Below are 23,725 nucleotides of genomic sequence, written 5' to 3' on the forward strand. Positions count from 1 at the left end.
TATATACACTACCAAATGTGAAATAGATAGCTAGTGGGAAGCAGCTGCACGGCACAGGGAGATCAGCACGATGCTTTGTGTCCACATAGATGGGTAGGATAGCGAGGGTGGGAGGGAGATGCAAGAGGGAAGGGATATGGAAATATAGCTGATTCACTTCGTTATACAGCAGAAACTAACACAACACTGTAAAGCAATTATGCTCCAATAACGATGTTAAAAAAAAAAAGATTTACAGTCAGGCCTTGGTATCCACGAGAATTGGTTCTAGGATCCCCCATGGTGTATATCAAAATGCGAGGATGCTCTAGTCCTATAGTTAGCCCTCCATATCCATGGTTCCACATCTGTGGATTCAACCAACCACAGATCATGTAGTACTGTACGTATTTATTGAAAAAAAATCTGTGATAAGCAAGCCCATGCAGTTCAAACCCAAGTTTTTCAAGGATCGACTGGAGTTTTCAAATTAACCCAGTTGAGAGAAAAAATAGGATCAGTTAAAAAGAAAAAGAATAAGACATGCCTGGAACCAACTGTTCCTGATTTCTCAGCTAGGAAGTTTATCTCCAGACTTTTCAGTCATGTGGTCTGAAAATTTCCTTATTTTCTTTAAGCCATTTATTTGTTTTTCATCACTTGTAATTGAAAGAGAGCTACCTAATACAGTTGTTTTTTAACCATAAAGATAATATTTACTGATTATTTTTCTAGCTGATTGATAATGACATTTAAACAAAAAAAAATGTGGATAACATAACACCAATCCTTCCTCACTAATGGAGAAAAAAGAAACAGCACATTCTTCTTGACTTACATAAATTTCATTATTTTGCTGTTTAAATAAGCACATATTTGTATAATATTTAAAAAAGGTTCAAAGACCACTTCTTTATTCCAATCTGTAAAAAATATTTTCGTTATGTTTATTATAAAAATATAAATGTTTCCACTACAAATCATTTTACATTAGTAAGAGGCCATCTACATTGTACAACATAAACTAAATGAGTAATGTTTTGAAGATACAAATTTAAAGTACATACATATTGCCAATCATATCACATTTATACATGGCTTATTTGATACTTAGTACAGCTTAAAGTGGGCAAGTTACCAGAAATAAATAATATATGTAAAACAAATTTAAGATACAAAACAGATAATATGGTACATGATGTTGCGAATGAGTTGTGGTTTCATGTTTATTGAAAGCCAATGCAGTTTCTGTACAAAGAGATGGCCATTAGCATTCTAGTACCTCTACTCCATGGTTAAGAATCATACACTGTTATGTTTACATATGTACAAGGTAAGGATTGTGTAAAGTAAATTTATAAGAGGTCAGATAGAAAAATAGTGAGAAAATGAAGAGCAATATACTGCGTATACAATCTCAACTTTCAAATGGAAACCACAGCCAAAATAAGTGAAATAGATTCAACAATCCTCAACTTCTATTAATTCATGAAATGCACAGATTTTGTTGCGTATGCACAGATGAGTACCTAAGAAAGTAAATGCTAGTCTGGAAAAAAAAATGAGATTGAAACCAGATTCGTATCTCAATCTAACATTCCACAACACAGAATGTTTGCTTAAAAATGTTTTTTTATCTGCTTCTAACAGGCTTAAGTGAAATTTGTAATTAATTTCATAATCACATATATTTTTTAAAAGGTTCATGCTCTTATACACCCAATACATAATTCTAGTAGGATGATTTGACTATAAGGAATATTGCAGAAATTTGAGATATAATTGCATATATGAGGAACACAACCTAAGCCTTATTACACTAAATTTACAATAGATTAGCACTTGTGAATTTTGATCTGTGACTGTAAGCTGTGTTAGTGTTCCATTTTGCATAAGAACATAAAGGTTGCGGCATTGTTTTATCCATTCTATTTTGTGACATATGCATTTCTTATTCCAATAACATGACCACATCAGCATTAGAAAGAATATAGATATAGCTAAAATGTTGCTTCACAATGTATTATGGCTAGATCTCCACCAGGTATATATTTCAAATATTAATGAGTACGCTCATATTTGACCTTTATGGAATAGTAAGTGTAAGTTCCTGCAATAAGAGATCTTTCCAGATTTTGAGTCTCGCTAGACAACCAGCAATTTTGAAAATATATTCAATAAGTGTCAAGAAGTTCAATGCTTCTAAGATATACACCAAAACTACAACAGGTGCATTTCAGCAGAGACTCTTAAAGATAAAAATACTTGCTATTGATGATGACAATGTTTAATTAATTTAACAAAACCCCAGTGAGGCAGATGAGTAGTTTAGTTATCATCATTCTCTATAAATAGCTCAACACGTTTAAACAAAGATATTAAGTGGCATTTCAAAGCCAGTCAGCAAGTGATTTTTTCGACTCATGCTTCAGCTTATAGGCTATATTGCCAATTAATGCAGCAATCTAAATAGGATCCCAATCCTGTCCAGTGTAGCTATTCTCTATTCAGAAGTTCTAACGTAGCTCTTTTACTAATGGAAGGAATTGATGGTCTCCTAAACACCAGAGCAGGGCAGGTATGTCATTGAGAATCCATTACACACAGCCAGTATATTACACTAAATTAGGAGCGTACAGTTTATTATAAAATGGAGAGAAAAAAATGGATGGAATAATTCAGACTGTGAGAGATTTGGTTAGTGTATGAACAAGGAAAGGGTTTGGTTTCTTTTTGTATGTAGATATAGATACATATAAGTGGATGGTTCAAAAAATCTGGAAAGAAACCCATCACTTTCTATGTTTCCTACTGCTGACAATTTGAGAGAGCATTTGGCACTTGACTGTCACAAATCCAAATTAAATCATCAAGGCATAAATAGAAAACAATAAAAACAATTCAAAAGAAAATAAATATGTATCTTTCTTCAAAATTAAAACATTTTTTACACGGTAATACTTAAGGAAGCTAACAATTAAAAATGTGTAGTACTTAAAACAACTACAAACTTCATTTCCATATGCCTTTTAACAGATGAAAGGGAATAATACAATGAAAAGGTAGTAAATATGGCCAGATAATTTGAGGTATGAATTCCTCTATTTTGCTTGCTTTTAAAGAAACAAAATACCTGTTACAGAGTTCTTCTGTGTATAAAAATATCACATCTTTTCTTTTGTGGCTATTTGTAAACAGAGTCACCATGTTCATTATGTTATTTCACTTGTTTGCTTTTATGGTAGTTTATGATCAATGGCTCTATGCTAGTTCATCATTTTGCACTGAAGAATTTTGATTTAATCCATCAACTAATATCAAAAAGCAATTACAAAACAAAATATACCCACCCACCCGTCCACTAAATGATAGGGGAAAATAAAGAGTTTTTCAATTCCATTTTAAGGCATTTGTACTCGTATCTGAGTGTCTTATTGGGCTTGGAATGTCCACCAGTATTTCCAGTGTTGACATCTGTCTGCAGAGTGACGCCACATCTTCCACAGCTACCACCTCCTTCCAGAAATAGCACTTTACACTGGGACTGGACTATTCTTTGATTGTGTCTCTAGAGCTTTAATACTACTGATGATCTTCTTCTGTGGCCCAACCACAGTGACACCAACTTTTTTCATGTCACTATAAAAAAAAAGGAGAAAGTTTTTGGTGAGAATCATGGTTTCCTTGATAGTATGTAAATAGGAGATTTTCAATTAACAAAGCTTGTGCAATTATAGATCCCAATGTTTTAGACATAATTTTCTGATTTTTGCACCATTTGTGTGTTATATCCTGACTATTCCACCTCTATTCTTGTGGAAGAGTATAGATGGTATAGTGGGTTGAATAGTGTTCCCCTCAAAATTTCTGTCCATCTGGAACCTCACCATGTGACCTTATTTAGAAATAGGGTCTTTGCAAATGTAATTAAGAGAAGGGTCAAGATGAGATCATACTAGATTAGGATGGACTCTAAATCCAGTGAGACTATCCTTATTTGAGAAAGAGGACACACAGGGACGCAGAGAAGAAGACTACGTAAAGATGGAGGCAGAGATTGCAGTTACTTTGCTGGGATCCGTCAGAAACTGGAAGAAGTAAGGAAGGATTCCTTTTTTTGGACTTTGGAACAAGCGTGGCACAGCCAATACCTTGATTTCCAACTTCTGGCTTCTAAACTGTGAAAAATAAATTTCTGTTGTTCAAGGCCAGTAAGTTTGTGGTAATTTGTTACGGCAGCCCTAGGAAACTAATGCAGATGGTCACACATTCTTGTGGGGCATTACCTGTCTCCTGTAAATCTGGGCCAGTTTGGGGACTGCTTTGACTGATGGAGTATGTTTGAAGTGGCACTGTATCAGTTTCTGCACTCAGATCTTAAGATACTAACAGATTCTACCTCTTATCTCCTGAGACACCCTCTCTAGGCCCCAGAGCTGCCATGTGAGAAGTATGACTGCCTTGAGACTATGATATCAAAAGGTCATCTGTAAGCACTTGGTCTACAGACCCAGCTATATGAAGCTTCTGCACCAAGGCAGACAAGAGTGAAACCATCTCAAGCCCTCCAGACTAGACCAGATGCATGTTAAATGAATACCTAATTCAATACCAACACCAGAGCAGAAGAATTACCCTCCTGAGCTCTGCCCAAATTCATGACTCACGACATTGTATATACAATAAACTCGTTGTTGTTTTAGTCTTTTAGTTTTGAGGCAGTTTGTTGTACAGCCATAGATAACTGAAACAATTTCTTTAAAGTAGAAAGTTCTTTCAAAGTAGAAAAAATGGCAAGGATATTTCTCTATTTATCAAAATTATTAAATTTAAAATACTTAAAACTCAGAAACAAGGCACTAAAATAAAGATTATAAGAACATATAGAATTTCATTTGGGGGGAAAAAGACAGCTAAACATGTGCAAATGATTAATTAGATATTCTTGATTTAAGTAATTCATTCATACATTTCATCTCTTTCAGGTCTTTACTCAAACACCCCGCTCTTACGAGATTTCCCTGATCCTCCTATTTCATATTGTAAACCCTCTCTGCACTCATACCTGCACTTCCTATTTTCTTTTTTGTTTCATTTTCTTCCAAAGCATTTATCATCATCCAGCATATTGCCATTTTTTCCTGATTTATTTTCTTTACTCTCTATCTTGTCCCACAAGAAGGTGAATTCCATGTGAACAAGGATTCTTGTCGGTTTTGTACTCTGCTTATCAACCACACTCTGAACAATGACTCTCATTTAGCCAGGGCTCAACATGTACTTGCTAAAGAGTGAATCAATAGTCCAAAATATGTTTATCTGGGGAAGTTGATAGAGGATTAAGTGTCACTTGGCAAGGAGTGCTAGGCAAACTGAAAGTGGAAAGAAGGAAATGTACACAACATGCAAATACACGCATGCACACAGATGGAGCCCCTTTATATTGAGTATTAAAAAAAGAATGAAAAATTGGGAATTCAATCTCACTGAATTGAACTAATTGATTTCTTAAGGAGTTCCCTGGGGCAGGGAGTGGGGGGGAGTGGTGATGTTGGTGGTGGTGGGATGAATTGGGAAATTGGGATTGACATATATACACTAACTTGTATAAAATAGATAACTAATAAGAACCTGCTCTGTAAAGTAAAATAAAATTTAAAAAAAAAAAAGGAGTTCCCAAGCAGTAAAGGTGTGCAAGAAGACAATAGGTAACTACTTAAGAAGCAATTTACACATTATTTGAGCATCTTCTGCATAAAAGTAATTAAGGCTCAGTTGCATTCCTATCACCTAAGCTGGGGATGAAATCCTGATGCCCTACAGGTTACCCCCCTGCTGCCATTCAAGGGTCTGATAAATTCTCTATGGACAACTTGTATTTTGCCTGAGGTCCTCTCTGATCACAGTCTTCAGCTACCTTGCTTCACCAGGAAGGCTAGTGGGGAGCTATGGTGACATCAAGCTTGCCGCCCTTTGTATAACTGTGGATAATGAAACCTTCGCTTAGAGTAACGTAGTCTATTTACGTTGACCCCTGCTTTTGAGAATGTGTGCTCTACAGGATTTTGATTCTTTTATAAGGATAACATGGATCTATCTTTAAAATGAACAACAAACATTTCCCTACTCATCCTCAAACTATAACAAAGTCAGGTTATGAATCTAAGAGCTAGAAAACAGGACAGATATAAATGTATATAAATCAATAGATCCTCACTGTTTTGTATTTCTTCTCTCATCTTTTTTCCAATTCTATATCATATTTTTTTATAACTTCCTGATTTTTTTCTCTGTCTCTTCCTTCTCCCCTTCTTTACAAGCTTAAAAAAGAAAATGTAATCATGGAAAGCAGAGAAAAAAAACAATGCTCCAAGGTAATATACTATTTTCCTGAGCTCATTGAGAAATTTAAACATAGTAATATATGCTATGATGCCTGGCCCTTATTTCCCCTCTGGAACTGAAGCACCAATATCCTGGCCACTGGAAAAAATCAGATACTGCAATTTCGCAGACCAGCTTGGGACAACTCTGAAGGGCCAGCCAAGCTCTAGGACTCTTGTTCCAGTAGGTAGGACTGAGTCTTCTCCTTCAGTCCAAGGCCCCGTTATCACTTCTTTATGGATGTATGTCCCAAGGGCACCTGAAGAAATCTTCTGCATAAAGCTGTTTCAGATTCAGTGTCTAGGAGCCCAACATAAGCAAGTAGATACATAATTTTGTTTATATTTCATGCAAAGGATTATACTGGAAAAGGGAATTACAGTAAATATCCCTTTAGGTTATGCCTTAACTTGAGTTTTTATGTACCCTCTACCTTCTTTTCCCCCTACCAAAATGTGTTCTACCCACCACCCTGCCAAGTCCAAAATCTCTCTAAACATCCAGAGGCTGTAGTCTCAGTAACACTCCCCATATGCTTATCTCGTTAGGACCACCCTATTCAGAAGAGCAGTGGAAAAGTTCAAGACTAAAGAGCAGCTCAAAATCGAGACCAGAGGTTAATAAGCTATCTGGTACTTCAAAGACAAAAGGATAGGTGATGATACTTTGAAAACGGCATCCAAGGGTGCAGGGTAATAACATGTAGCAATTAATCTGTCTCCTACTCATTCCACACACTTAATTCTCTCTCCAGTTTCTACAGTCACTCTTGCCCTTCCTCATTCTCTCTTTCCTTCTCACACTAACCTTCCTAAATCCATCCTAGGCTATGAAATAATATTTTAAAAAAATATGTTGACTGAATAAAACTGCACATTTTAAAAAACTTTTATTTGAAAATTAGATGACTTGAGTAGCTGGCCTAAAAATGAGATTCCCTAAACTAATTGAAATAAGTTAATATTTATTTGAGTATGAAACTCTTGACCTTTTCCTATGATTGATAGTCTGGATAGTAAAAAAACAAGTGTAATCTCCTTTCTAAAGTATCTCTGTCTTATTCTAGGAGAATCTCTGGAGTTATTTGGTCAAGGGAATCATTTCTGAATTGATTCTGTGAGACACAAAGAAAATAGAGATTGGAAGGAATCAAATTCAAACAACAAGCCTAAGACTGCAAAAGGAAGAATGAAATATCGAGTTAAATATTTTACAGCATTTAAGGTGAAAATGTTGCCTCACTAAATTTTTCCAAATTTTTAGTGTATTAAATATTTTTTAATTCTCGTTTTTATAATATAAACAAGGGTGGGTATGAGGTAGAGATTGCAGAGACCCAAAAAGTAAACAACTCTTTTCAAGGAGTTTTAGGTCAGTAGATGTTAATTCTATGTTGTCCCTGAATTGAGGAGAAAGGACAGAAGAAAGAACATTGAAATACAGAGAGATGTGAAACCATCTGGCTCAGTGTGAAGGGCAAACCTAAAAGAGCCGAATCTCTTAGGAAAAACCAGTTTTCATTCATCGTGAATGTACACCCACAGGTTGTTTAAATAATCATAACAATTAAGTGAAAATATTCTAACCAGCCAGAAAGAGCTTAGCATCCAATACTGTACTGTTGAGACAAATACATCCCTAACTTGGAAGTGTAACAAAGGCTGCTGCTTTACCTTTTTAAGCAAATAGCTTTCTGACCATATTCATAGATTAGAATGTCTGACTATATTTAAATTGTGAGCTAGCAGTTAATCATATTAACAATGTTCTGCTTCATCCACTTCAATAGAGTGTTCCATTATCTAAAAGCTCTGAGTGTTGATATTTTATTGAGAATAAACATTTGCCTTTGAAAATCTGGCAGTGGTGTAGAAAATTTTAACTTTGTGCTTGTTCTTTGCTATGCTTCTGTGCTCTGAAGCAGGTTTCTTGCATATCGTAACCCAAACTGTTTACATTACTAAAATAAGAACTTATAAAAATATTTAAATACATTAATATATCCTGGGACTGTGTCTGATCAAAATAACTACCATAGAAACCCAAAACACATTGTCGATTGGGTCAGAAGTCTATTCAACAGATACTACATTCTATTTTAAACAGGAATGCCAACACATATTAAGTAGACTAGTGTGAGTTTATTTTCTAAGAACAAATTCTCCTCTTCAATAGTAATATTCCCTTGCTATAGATCCTTTTGTGATGTTTGTGTTTCTGAATGGGATGCTATACCATAAATGGTAAACTTCTTTACCTATTTGTTAGGCACTTGTATCTCTATTAATTACACTACACACCCCTTTTTGACATCTAATCTATAGCTCTCCAAGGTGATTTTGTTTAAATGATTGACAGGATGACAATGAAAGTCCTTAAATATTCAACATTTAAATATTCAAATATTGGATATGACTTAAAAGAACTTGAGAGCACAAAAGGGTTTATTTAATGTAACAAAGATCAAAGATAGAAGATTTTGACTCAAAGATGGATACAGTTTCCAAACAGACCTTGCAAGCTACAAAATTGTGGACAACTTTTGATGTATCTGCCCCACACAAAACCTCTTTCTTTGGAGCAGTCCTTTATCTTACCCTCAGGAAAGGACCCCTAGAGTCAAATTCATGCTGTCTCACTCTTCCTTCTTTGAATAGAAATGATTAGCTCATGGCAAACATGACTTTGGAGAAGTCAGTCTATAAGCAAGACTGAGGCCATCAGAATGTCTCTCGGGGGACTTAAAAGAAAGAGAGTTGGACCCTGCTCAGTTGAGTGGCATACCAAGGTTGTATGATCTAGGGTTGAGAGAGTCATTTTCAGCTGTGTGCATGGGAAAACAGAAAAAGTCACTGTGTAGAAAAAGAAAAAATGATGCAGTCTCATTGGAAAGTGAAGTAAATTGTCTTTCATTCACAGAGAGATGAAGAATATGGCTTTCAGTTTTTCACTTCCTGTTCCCAATTAGCATACCTGGTGAATGAGGATGAATTTTATGGCCATGGGTTTCTCATATCAAAGAATTCCTATTACCAAAGGATCCCTATTGTACCACAGGACCACTGTCTAAGATGTATAGCATATTATACTTGATTATTACTGGCTTTTAACACATGAAATCATAAATTAATACTAATTAATATATATTAATTATGCATATTCTCTCTTCCAAACTCACCATAAGCTTTTTTAAGGAAAACCATGTCTTAAACCTATTTATAACTTTATTTTCTAGCATGAGATCACTCAGTAATAGATGATGGTATGTTTATTTAATAGCTATGAGAGCTACTTTTAGACTTTAGCATGTTTCCCTATATACCAGGTTATCCACTTAGTTCTCAATTTTCCATTTCCATAGAGGTTAGGCTTTGTTAAAAATAACAGAGAATCACAAATGCGAGGATATACAAATCATCATGCCATATCTGCTTATGTTTTAAATTAGGGTCTTGGGTCCTTTGGGGTTGGGTGTGGCTATGTATCTGTTGATCTATCTGAAGGAGATCATAGTTCAGTGAAGACACCTATCGTGGGGATCTAGCATGAGAGAGGAAGACACATCAACACACCTCAATCTAGAAGGTGTCCTTGACAAAGACCCAGGATCCAGCTCAGTGGTTACAGGAGAAAGTTAAGTACCTCAGAGATTCATCTATTATTTATAATACATTAATCCTAAACACATATGTCCACTAGAAAGTTCAGTCAAAACTTATTCTTACTCAGTGGAAATCTTGGCTATGGTGTCACAAGAACCGTACTCTATGCCTGTGAAGATTTCCTTGCAGTGCACTGTCCGGACACCGTTAAGCCAGTCACCTGTTGTGCGGAAGGTAGTAATGTCGACGTTGCTTTGGTCCAGAAGAAGGTTTGATGGCCTGCCAGAAAAGAAAATACCAATGGGAGAGAGATCAGGAGTCAGCAGAGTTGCTACGTGTCAAAATTCGACACCAACATCAGCAGGACCTTCCAGACTTCATATAGCATTCCTGTTTATTTGTGAAATTTATGTACTATGAAGTCTTCATCTGCTCAAGCTGGCAGCTTGCAAGAATACTGTGTAGTCATCTTGTCTCAGTGCTCCCCTTCTGCACTCACGTCTGCTTTTTAAATTACTGAAACTTTGCCAGTGAAAAGCATAAATATATCCATACATACTTTTATAATTTAATTTGTTTAACCATTAGCAAAGATGGTGATAATTTAGGTTACAGTTATAGCTGACACAACACACTGAATACTCCTCTGTCTGCTTTTGTGGATGGATATGGTTTCCAACATTAAATCCTGGCTACTGGATGTTCACCTGTAGACACTGTGCAGGTTGCTGTCTAAGGGACAGTTTGAACAACCTGGACTATACTTACAGCAGGACATAAAGTCAGCACAGACTTAAATAATGTCACAATGTCATTAAAAATAAAAATTACAAAAAGAATAGAAAAAAGTAGATGAGTGACAATAAGTGAAATTCTCAAAAATATGACAACATCAAATAGATTTATAATATATATACGGAAGTAGATGATAGATAGATAGACGTTGTGACTATGACTTTTATTGCACAATATAATCAGCATTAACAAGAACTTTTAGGATTGCTTTATATAATTACAGGTCTTACTATAGATCTATGACCAGCTGCAAGATCTGGTGAACCAAAGGAACAAAAGAAATGGAGGAAACCATATTTTCATCCCTGAAGAACCAAGAGAAGTATCCTATTGGTAAACTGCCTGGGTTGCCTTTTCAGCTCTCAGTGGCCTCTTTGACTGTCCTTTGACTCATAAGCCTGGAACCAGTCACCAAGTGGACACTTGATTGTCCTCTTTATTCTTTCCTCTTAGGATGGGAGCTTGAGTAAATAGTAGTTATGAAGGCCTTTACTTTGAGATGAATAATAATAGTAAAAACAACAACAGAAATAAGGATTATATTGAACATTTATGAGCACTTACAATATTAAGCATAACACACAGATATGAAGGACTTTAATCCTTACATTAGTTAGGCACTGATGCTATGCTTCTATAATATATGTGGAAGCTAAAACTAAAATTAAGCGACAAATCAGAGTCCTGCCCACATTTAAAAGGAATTTTTAATTGGGAGATTTCCATTGATATTTTTAAAAATTTTTATTGGAGTATAGTTGATTTACAATGTTGTGTTAGTTTCTGCTGTACAGCAAAGTGAATCACTTGTACATTTACATATATCCACTCTTTTTTAGATTCTTTTCCCATATAGGTCATTACAGAGTATTGAGTAGAGCTCCCTGTGCTATACAGTAGGTCCTTATTAGTCATCTAATTTATATATAGTAGTGTATTCTTGTCAATCCCAATCTCCCAGTTTATTCCTTCGCACCCCCCCAACCCCCGGTGACCACAAGATTGCTTTCTACATCTGTGACTCTATTTCTGTTTTATAAATAAGTTCATTTGTACCATTTTTTAAGATTCCACATATAAGTGATATACAAATGGCCAAAAAGCACATGAAAAGATGATTCACTAATTATTAGAGAAATGCAAATCAAAGCTACAATGAGGTATCCCCTCACACTGGTGAGAATGGCCATCACCAAAAAACCTACAAACAATAAATGCTGGAGAGGGTGTGGAGAAAAGGGAACCCTCCTACACTGTTGGTGGGAATGTAAATTGGTACGGCCACTATGGAAAACAGTACAGAAGTTCCTTAAAAAACTAAAAATAGAGCTACCATATGATCCAGCAATCCCATTCCTGGGCATATATCTGGAGAAAACCATAATTAAAAAAGATACATGCACCCCAACGTTTACTGCAACACTATTTACAATAGCCAGGACATGGAAGCAACCTAAATGTCCATCAACAGAGGAATGGATAAAGAAGATGTGGTACATATATACAATGGAATATTACTCAGCCATAAAAAAGAATGAAATAATGCCATTTGCAGCAATATGGCTGGACCTAGAGACCGTCATACAGAGTGAAGTAAGTCAGACAGAGAAAGACAAATATCATGATATCACTTATATGTGGAATTTCCATTACTATTGATGATATTTCTCCAACTCACTCCCTAATATACAAGACACGCTTAAGTGTGAGGTTAAGATTCTGAAATCTGAACAAGCATGCCCTGAACCTGTGTGCTGTTGTTGGGAATACAAGAGAGGATTGTAAATTCATTTGGATTTTGATGGGGAGACATTAAATTTATCTGATAAAAATAAAATTTTAATTAATTAAAAATGTTTAACTATTTATTTGATAAAAATGAAAATTTAACACAATTTTAGTGCTCAGTTTAAGAAAACACTGAGAACATGACAGTTTGGTTCTGCCTATATTTGCATGCTCTGTGGAAAATATAGATCAATAACTAGTTCCCTCCCTGTCAAGACTTGTGAAGTGAGATAGCTGAATATGGAGGACTTTTCAAACTTCATTCCATTAGACTAAATTCAACTGCTTCAATCCTCTCTACCTCAAGTGTTTGAATTATAAATTAAAAATTAAAATTATGGAGTTTGTAATTTGTATTATGTGTTACGGTTTAGTTTTAACTAATCCTCACAGGTTATCTAAGAGAAAGAAAGAATCAGAAATTAGGTACTATTTTACAAAGCATTAATTTTATTTCCTTTAGGGATACCTAGAACATAATAAAATATAAATATAACATTTTATACATTATTCTCTTCTGGAATATATACATAAATAATTTTCTATAATTCTTTAAATTACCCACCTGAAAAAGAAGAAAAAGTTTTTTTTTTTTTAAATCATTGAAAATGCCTTGCTTATGCTTTTTTCCTAAGAACTTGAGGAATTACAGATATAGATATACAACCCGGGGTCCAAAATGTATACATTATTCTTGGGTTGTTTTGTATGACCATCATGAATGACATAGCCTTGGTCATTGGCCAACATTAGATATAACATTGGACCCATTGGATAAGACTTGGAATCAGTAAACAAAATTGAGTAGCATTACATCAGATGTGAGAAAATTTTATAAGAAAAATGAAGTGAGACCTAGAAAGGAGACAATAAAGTACTAGACTATCTACAGGCATGCAAGCAAACACACATACACACACACTCATACCCCGCAGCTTGAATTGCTACAGTAGCTGAAGCACAGAATCTAATGTCGACCCTTGTCGACTCTTGGTCCCATGAATAGCAATACTTTTTATTTATAGGTTTGTGGGTATGAAGAATCAAACCCCAGGACATTTATTCAGAATATTTATGAAGTATGCCTAATATCAAAATGCAGAATTTTCCCCTCTAAATTCAAAATGGTTTGTATTTTTAAACTCAACAGTATAGTCAGACTCAACAAGAATTTAGAGAAAATTAGTATAAACAAATTGAAATAAAACAGGATGTGCGGATTAAGGATTAGAGTGACCCCAACTGAGTCTTTCTGTTTATTACTTGGATCAAAGTATAAGGAAGACAAAGAAGGACCTAATTTTAATGCCAGTGACCTAGGAATAACCAGCCCTGCAAAGTATCATTTTTCCACTTCCAGGATTTCTCTGGGGAATTCAAATAAAAATTGGTTCCTTTCCTCCTCGGAGAGGACATCTGGTGAGTTTATCAATGGATAGGAATTTGTCTCTCACTGTGAAGAGCCTGTGATGTCTCTTCATGCACACCAGGGGAATGTGGGCTTTTTGAGCAGCTGCAGGCATTGGCGTTTTTTTAGACCCAGCCCCAGACATTGGGTCTGAAGGGGAAATTTATAGGCTGGGTGATGTGCACTGTGAGCTCACACTTTTACTAGACAAATTAGATAGGTTTCAATCCGTGCAGCTGTAAACGATGTCCTGCAGAGTTCCACCTGATCTTTTACAGCTTTTCATAAATCAGTACCTACTGGCCACAGACTGCAGTCATTAAAAAGAAATCATGGAAATTACATGTTTGCTCAGGGGAAACAAAAAATAACTTTCTTCCCTTTCTTCCTCTCTCCTTGTATTTAGGTTTGTGAATTATTCTTTTGTGGATTTTCATACTGCTGCATTAAAGAGGTACACATATATATTTTCCCCATCAACTCCTATTTTATCTGTAAATGGTCGTACCAACTAGCACCAGATACTGGGGAACAAATGTCAATAAATAACTGCTAGTCCCAAGAATATCTTCTCATAATGATCTTATTTCAATATTGCACTAGAATTCTAAACTCTAAAATTGAATGTTAAGTTATTCTTTTATAACATAAAAAGACTCCTTTGGGTTTACAGAGGGCTTTATTTTTTATGTATTAAAAATACTGACTAATACACATTTCTTGAATGAATAAGTAGATGCCTACTGAGTCTAGAAGTAAATATTAATAATATTGGAGGTGTATTCTATACCACTATAATTACCTGCTTTTTGTCTGTGGTTGTGAATAGTTTCAGGGACCATATTAAAACTTAAGGGTAATTTCTCAAAAGCAAAATGTTAATTATATCTACCTTTATTATTGCCTGATATATAAAATAGTAATATACTTTTTCAATACCTTTTATAATTTATTGTTAACATTTTAATTTCAAATGGTGTCATTACATTTCAAGGGGAAAATTTTGTACTTGCCAATTTTTTAAATGTGAATATTTGATTTTTTTATCTCTAAAGTTAGAAATTCCAGATAGGAATAAACGAATTTAACTTGTCATCAGTAACTAAAAATAATTTTAAATATATATAGTTCCCAACAGGAGACTAGTATATAAATAACACATTAAGGAGGAGTAAAGTCATTGTGTTTATTTTGATTGTCTCTAGGCTTTAAGGACAAAAATCTTAGCAGTTATAGCTATTACATCTGGTTTAATTTCTCCCAGTGGTAAAATTACCTGCTTTGATTTTTAAGATTAAAAAAAAAAGAGATCACCTGGGTATTTGAAATATTTGCTTCCCTCTAAAATGTTCCGTATCATATTTGTTCATGAGGAAAGTCACCCTGTCAGTTTCAGAATTGGAGGTCAAAGTCATTTTGAGAAACAGATTGGTTTTTGGTCATCAGACTTCTCTTAAAGGATATAATATTTGTCAAAACAGTAGTTATTCTCAAAAAGAATTATATTTTGTTCTTTTAGAGATAAGAAGTATTTTATTAATGCTAATTTAGTGCCATTAACAGGTAAAAATTACAAGTACTGCTTATTTTTGTTCCTATTTATTCTGCAACTTAATAAACATAAATCCCTACAAGTTAGCAATCAATGCAATGGAACAATATATTTTAAATCATTTCAATTAAATTAACTAAGTATAATTGGGTCTTCAGAATCTTAGTCTAAATATTTTAAATATATTGTTTAAGTCTTTATACCATAAATTTCTTTACCTTCACTTTAGAACCTTATTCCAAATAAATTGAATGAATTATTTAATTCTTTATGCCAAAAATTTGTATTCTATAAATTTACAATAGTCTTGAAGAATCCAATGCCCTGGCACGTGAAAATTTTGTGAATTTGAAGAACACGTCTATTTTGTTTTATATACATAAATATCCAAAAAAGAAAAAGGCATCTTACTGCCTGAATAGAAATGAATTAATCCATCTGTTATTTTTCTCTATTTTTAGTCTTTTAAATGTTTTAATTTAACTACATTCATGAAAGTAATTTAATCAATTTATTTAAATCCAAGAGATATATTTTATACATAATGTAAAGCTAATTGTCTATTATATAATACATAAATATATGTAATAAATAATCATATTATATGTATTACATAAATGTATATTATATAAAACTAATCTTCAAAATAGTTTCTTTTAAAAATGAATTTTGCTGGCTTCCCTGGTGGCGCAGTGGTTAAGAATCTGCCTGACAATGCAGGGAACACGGGTTCGAGTCCTGGTGCAGGAAGACCCCACATGCCACGGAGTAACTAAGCCCATGAGCCACAACTACTGAGCCTGCGCTGTAGAGCCTGGGAGCCACAACTACTGAAGCCTGTGCACCTAAAGCTCATGCTCCAAAACAAGAGAAGCCACCGCAATGAGAAGCCCGCTCAAGGCAACAAAGAGCAGCCCCCTCTCGCCGCAACTAGAGAAAGCCTGTGCACAGCAATGAAGACCCAATGTAGCCAAAAAATAATAATAATAAAATTAATTAATTAAAAAAATAAAATAAAATGAATTTTGTTTATTTTTTAATTTATGTAACAAATTTGTAGTATTTGTTGTGTAGTAGAGAAAATTTATCATTCTAAGACCATTTTCTATTTATTTTTCTAGCAATATTTTCTATCAAGAATATCTTTAAGAAAAATTTCTCCATTTCTTACCAAAAGGAAGGGAGCTTTACTTTTACCCTTTTATACATGTGTATTATGACTATATTTTTCATTTTTTCTGAATTTCTCAAAAGCATTATTTTCACATTGCCATTTCCTTTTCATCATCCAATTATAACTAAATCTCTTAAAATTTCATATCTCATCTATCACTCTAAAAGAATCAAAATAGTTAGCTAAAGAGAATTCAATGTCCTTCTCATTGCTTATTGAGTGGCTTTTTTCCTCAGTTGTCTTTTTTTGCCTACGCTTTTGCACCTTTTGATAATACAGTTCATTCTATCTAGTTTTGGAAAATTTCTTGGGCTGTGGTTTCTGTAATGGTTGAAGTCTCATTCCTAACTCTGGCTGTTCCTGTTTCTACCTACCATTTCATATTCTTCTGCTCTGTAATTGGTACCATTCTCCAAAGCTCTAAACAGACCACTTTCTTTCTCTCTGGGTGGAAGTGTATGCAGTGGATTATTGTTCTGAGATAATAATTAATGTTGTATATATTTTTCCTTCTAGGATTGCCACCTACTGGCTTGACTGGCTCTGTAGTCCCCTTATAAGAAGCTTGAAATCTCCATAAGCTACCACCACACCCTGTTACACACTGTAGAAGCATTCACTCATTTCAATCAGCTTCTTAGCTCTTGTAGATTTTTGAGGTCATGACTTCTGCACTAAGGGACTGAGGCATTTAGATGCTTCAGAAACACTCCCGGCCACAGGGCAGCACAGAAGCAGCAAGGAGAAGTTCAAAAGTTCAGTCTGGGAGATTGGGGGAGGGGTGTGTGTCTCAGTGTCAACCTATGTGGACAAACGCCCTCCACTCTTCACTGATTAAAGTCTCCCTATAATCCATGGGATATGAGAGCTTTAACTAGAAATTAAATTATTATTAGGAGAATACAGATGGATATATCGATATTTGTGGTGAAAATCAGCATGACTAAACCAAGATTTGTACCTTCTAAATACATTTCTAATGGTGTTTTTTAAAAATTATGTTTGCAGAGAGAAGGCTCCAAATTGGATTCCTAGCTTTAATCTCTCCCCCAGTTTGAGATGTAAATTTCCAATTTCTTGTAGGACTCACTCCCATTGTGTCCGAAATGCTCATTTGCCTCACAGAGCTGTTCTTCCTTCTGCCCTTCCTACCTCTGTCAGTGGGAGCACAGTTCTCAGAGTCCTCCTTGTTCAACTGGAAGTACTCTCTGATACTTTCTCTGTCACTCTGCACATCTCACCAGTCACTATGTCTTATAATACTTCATTTCATTACAACTTTTTTTTTTTTTTTTTTTGCAGTATGCGGGCCTCTCACTGCTGTGGCCTCCCCCGCCGCGGAGCACAGGCTCCGGACGCACAGGCCCAGTGGCCACGGCCCACGGGCCCAGCCGCTCCGCAGCACGCGGGATCCTCCCAGACCGGGGCACGAACCCGTGTCCCCTGCATCGGCAGGCAGACTCCCAACCACTGCGTCACCAGGGAAGCCCATTACAACTTTTTGAATTTACACCTTTTCTTTTTATTTTCTCTGCTCTACCCTAGCATAAGTCCTTCCCAAGACTACTGAAATCACCTCCCTACTCCTTATCATGAACTATTCCCCTCCAGCTATTCTAGGTATAGATGCAGAGAACTATTCCACAGGCACAATGTAATATATCATTTAAGCATCTTCAATGGCTCTTCTTTTCCTCATGGACAAAAGTCCAGATTTCTAGAGATGACATTAAATCTTCCATTATCTGGTGAAATCATCTATCAGGTTCTTTTCTCATAATTTCCTTTCTTACGCTGTATTATAGCAGAAATGTATTATGCAATGTAAATGGAAGTATATCCTAAGTTTTTGTGTGTTTTACTTTTTTGTACAATGTTCCCCTAGCCTGGTATGATCTTATCTTGTTATCTGCTGGTAGAAATTTCATCCATCAACCAAAAGTCACTTCTCTGCAACTGCCTGATAATCTGAAAGCTAAAAGTAAACTCATCCTTCCTTCATGATTCCTAAAACCTTGTCTTCTTGCTCTAATAATTACATATTCTGAGGGATATTACAGTTGACTTTGAACAACACAGGGGTTAATTTATAGTTGGCCCTCCCCATTCTTATCTCTTATCTGAGGTTCCTCGGCATCCTCAGATTCAACCAACCACAAACCCTGTATTAGTGTAGTATTTTCCATTCAAAGGTATCTGTCTATAAGTGGACCCATACAATTCAAACCCATGTTGTTCAAGGGTCAATTATATAGTATTTCCGAACTTTTCTTTTCCTCCTATTTTCAAAGGCAAGCTGTTGCAGTTGAAGGCTGTGTCTCTTTACCTGTATAAGCACCACAGGGCCTAGTATAATGCCTCACACAAAGTAACTGCTAAACAAACATTTGTATCTTCATATTCATATAGTCAAAACTTCAAATTTATTCATGTCTCCTCCAATTACTCTACTTTTAGGAAAATAAATCAATTACCAGAAAACAAACATAACATAAAATTTAATATAACTTCCCTTCCCTTCTTACCACTTCTTGCAACATACAAGTAAGTTTTGAATCTGGTACACCGTGACCACCTGCTTAAACACCTTCCCCACTTTCAGCAGTGATATTCACAAAGACACTCTCACTGTAAGATTCTTTGGAAATGTTTCTGTTATGAATCATCAACTCTAAGGAAGGCTGAAGAGTAAAATAATGCATTATAGAAAGATTTCTGTAACAGTATATGAAATAAAATTTGCCATAAAACTAACTAGACACAGGCAGATTCTGGAAAACAACATCCCTATAAAAAATAATAGAATGATATTGTTTTTCCTAAAGGACTTTATAGGCATAATTCTATATATTGATCTAAATAACTAAGTCATTGAGAAATTTGAATCCTTGGTGCCATCCACAGACTCAGATTGAGACAGTCTCCAAGTGTGTTGAGGAGACTGTTTCTGGAGTTGAGTTGACAGAAAGGGAAACATGAGATTTGCTTAGGAGAAAATTTTAAGCTTTTACCATTATGACTAATGTCTGCAGAAATCTGTATAATGAATAGGAATAAAACTAGAATATTTTTCTAAAAATTGTATCTCTGTTGAAATGGAAATTTATTATTTTTCTAGTAAATATGTATTTATGTGCTTAACAGATATGTATTGAATTTCCAGTATCAACATGGTAATACAAAGGCAGCATGGCATCTGATCTCACAGGGCTGAGTTAATTGGAGGAATAGATACATAGAAAGAAAATGCACACAACTGGATTAAAATTATGATGAAGAACGAGGACATAGTGGCCCATGAAAGAATAATGGTGTTGACCTTTAAATCATGTTGCCAGAGAATGCCTCAATTAAGACAAGATGTAGAAGCTGCTTTCTAAGGGAAGACGAATGCAAAGAACAATCTTAAGACAAAGAGAACAGCGTGTGCTACTGTCCTCATGTCTGAAATGCTTTGACTTTCTGAAGGAACTTGAGGTTGGTCACTGAGGCTAGAGTACTATTTAAGTGAAAGTAGCACAGGTTGAAAGGTGGAAATTCCTCTCCCCCAGCAAAGCAGTTGCGTAAATCAAATAGTGTCACATCTCTGCTTTAAATGTCTTAATGGGTTCCTCATGCATTTCAAAAAATTCCAAAGTTTTCACCATGACCTGGGTAGCCTCAAGTGTTCTGGCTTCTGTTTGCCTTCTTGTGACACACTCTTCCTTTCCCTACTGCTCTTCGGTTATGTTGTTGTCCCTCTGCCACTTCCTAGAACTCTCCAGACTCATCTGCAGATTCTTTTTCCTGTGCCAAGATCCTTTTTCTAAAAATATTTTTATGGAGGGGATGGTTCTTTATAAATCTGGCTTGGACTTCCCTGGTGGTCCAGTGGTTAAGACTCAGTGGTCCCAACACAGGTTCAATCCCTGGTTGGGGATATAAGATCCCACATGCTGCGTAGCACAGCCAAAAAAAAAAACATCACCTCCTCAGAGGGCTTTCTCCTCAACTACCCTTTAATAGTCTATCACAACCTTTTATTTATTTCCTTCTTATAATCTGTGCTTGTCTATTATCTACTGTACATCTTCCATAATGTAAGCTCCAGGATGGTAGAGACCATATTTGTCTTCATCACTGTACTCCAGAGTCTGCACATGCCTAGCACATAGTAGCTTAGCATATAATAAATAGTTGTTGAAAAAATGAAGAAATGACTATTTGAATAAAAGAAATGACATTGGAGGAGCAGGGCTATTTAAACAATCAAAAAGAATGCAGATTTTTTTCCTAAGTATAATGGAAATTCAAAATTGATTATAAAGAGGTGACTGAAATTATATTATATGTATATATTATATGTATATAATTTATCAATATATTTTTATCAATATATAATTTATCAATACATATATATCAATACATAATACAATACATATCAATACATATATATATCAATACATATATTTATCAATACACTATGTCCTCGTATGTATTGATAAATACATGTATTTATCAATACAATATATAATTTATCAATGCATATATATTGATAGGAAAATTCTGAAGGCTCTGTGACAAGATGCTTGGCGTGGGACAAGAATGGACGCAGAGGACACATCAGGAGGCTACTGCAGTGGTCTAGATCAGAAGCAGAAAAAGTCATAGGAGAGAATGTTTGTAGTGAAAAGGGAGAGAAATGGATCATGTTGACCCAGTGATCACCTGGGTCAAAGTGGGGAGAGCAAGAATGAGGTACTAAGACTGGCTATAATCCTGAATGGGTAAATGAATAAGTGCTGGTGTATTCAACCAAATTTGGAAGGCAGTGGAAGGATGAGGCAATCAGGAGAAAATAAAAAGATAAAATTTGAATGCTAAGTTTTGAGATGTGTGTGAGACTCTTACTGGAGAAGTTTGGCTGTGAAGGGTGATAAAAAAATAAGGAAGTAGTTGGCAGAGATGTGGGGCTAGCAGAGGTGATGTTGACAAATAACATCTTCTAAATTTCCTTGATGATAAAAATCCCCTTGAGTTCTTATCAAATGTCCAAATTCCATTTCCCTTTCCTGCAGATTCCAAATTAGTAGCTTGGGTTAGACTTTGACATTTGTGCATTTAATAAGTTCTCCTGATGATTATTGTATTAGGGAAATTTGAGAAACAACGTAATAATAGAACATATTTTTATGGCAATAATCTTGCAGAAATAAAGAGCCTGCATATGCAGGAGAGAGAGAAAGAGCCTGGGTATGCAGGGGATAGAGAGAGAGAGAGAGAAAGGATTTGCCTCTGACATTGAAAGGACACTTCCTCTCTTCTAATTCGAGGTAAGAAGAACTTTCCTCTCTTGTAATTAAAGGAAAAAAGAACAAGATGGATGGGTGCAGGCGCCAGTTTGTTTTTGTTTTGCTGCTGGAATTTCCCATCTGATGGCTTGTATTTTCTCAATAAAGCATGTGGCAAGGGCATCACTGGAAAATTAAAGGGGAAAGGGAATGAGTTTAATCAGTTATGAAAAAGAATAGAATAATCATTGTCAAAAGTGGGAAAGCAAATTTTCTAAAGAAAAATAAGATCTCTTGAGATTGTTGCATGGTAATTTGAGGTTATTGTAAATAAATTTATAATAGCACAATCTGCCCACTATGTATTTTAATGGCAATAAGTAAATATATAAACACAATTTCTAAAACTTTTATATTTAATGAATTAAGATGGGTGGCACTTCTTAGAAAAATAGTTTCCCTAAAATTGCATGCTTTGTGACAAAATACAGGGGATATATTAAGGTATCAAAAAATACATATTAGGATAAAAATATTCAATGTACTTCAATAAGAATGGAATAGTGAATGGAAAAAATTTTTAATACGAGGGTATATCCTCACATAATATGATCTGATATTAAGAATTTTCCCACATAGAATTGGATTTAAATATCTCTTGATCATATTACATGAGTTAGTCTTTATATTGATATTGATCCTATGGAAATGCTTTGAATGCTCTTTTATGATATGGAAAGAATTGAAAAGATGTTCTTTTTTGCTACGATTGCTATTGAGTAAAGATCAAAAGAAATGGCTTCAGGGTGCAAAATGAGGACCATATGTCCCAGGAAGGGCAAGTTTGTTATCCTGTTGGTTGTTAAACTGTCAGGTGGATTTCCAAAAAAAGCCTGTACAGTCTGTCTCTGAAATTTAGGACAGAGATTCATCCTTGCAGGATAAGTTATCAATAGTTTTACCTACTGAATATATATTACTAAGTTCAATATTAGTGACCCCCCTAAAAGTTATTTCCAACAAATAATCTATGATTCTTATATACTGATATTAAGACTTTGATTCAAATTTTCTTTATTCATCTTATTCAAATGTAATGTAAAAACTGGATCATGTATGCTCAGTATAATTGTTCCTATTAAGGTAGAAAAATTATATACTCTATTATAAGTGCATTAGCAAGTGCTCTATCAATTTGAAAGTCACAACTTTTGATAATTGTCAGTAAAACCAACAGATGTGTATAAAAGAAACAAGAAAAGAAAACTCCTATAAGGGATTATATTACATCTTTTACACATGAGTCACTGTAAATCATCATTATGTAGTATGTATACATATCACTTAATACTTAATACTTAATACTGTGGAGTTTTGTGCATAGTAGGTGTAGTTCCTTTACTAAAACTCTGTAATTTCCCTTTAAGAGCACACATCATCAAAATGTAAAAACAATCTTTTTCACTATGTGTACAATGAGAATATAATTGTCATTTCTCAAAACCATTAAGACAACTCAATGAGTCTTACCACGGAGAATTACGCATAAAGTCTAATGGACATTGTGCATTCAGCGTTGCCTTATGGCTATGATGTGTTGACATTTGTATGGCTGTCCAGGAACACTGACATTATTTTAGTCTTAGTTTTATCCTTCACAGTGTCTAACAAAGTAATTGGCACACGATATGGGTTAAACAATTTTTTTTTTTAATTAAGTCAGGGAAAATTGCATTTCCCTAGCCAGTGCAATGGTTTGGAGGCATTGTTATT

At 34.9% G+C, this 23,725-nt stretch overlaps 1 protein-coding gene across 2 annotated transcripts in view; it reads right to left on the reverse strand.

Annotated features, from left to right (window-relative positions):
* Positions 1-3,512: 3,512 nt before the first annotated feature.
* The window catches only part of EPHA3 (EPH receptor A3), a 355,098-nt gene continuing 334,885 nt past the window's right edge, over positions 3,513-23,725 (reverse strand). For both annotated transcript variants that reach the window (XM_024761400.1, XM_024761401.1), the window contains exons 16-17: positions 10,089-10,244; positions 3,513-3,618 (exon numbers count right to left, since the gene is read on the reverse strand). In XM_024761400.1, coding sequence (XP_024617168.1) covers positions 3,513-3,618; positions 10,089-10,244 — 262 coding nt within the window. The remainder of the gene's footprint in view (positions 3,619-10,088; positions 10,245-23,725) is intronic.

This window comes from Neophocaena asiaeorientalis, unplaced genomic scaffold, assembly GCF_003031525.2.
Source record: "Neophocaena asiaeorientalis asiaeorientalis breed wild unplaced genomic scaffold, Neophocaena_asiaeorientalis_V1.1 scaffold635, whole genome shotgun sequence".
NCBI classification, from domain to species: domain Eukaryota; kingdom Metazoa; phylum Chordata; class Mammalia; order Artiodactyla; family Phocoenidae; genus Neophocaena; species Neophocaena asiaeorientalis.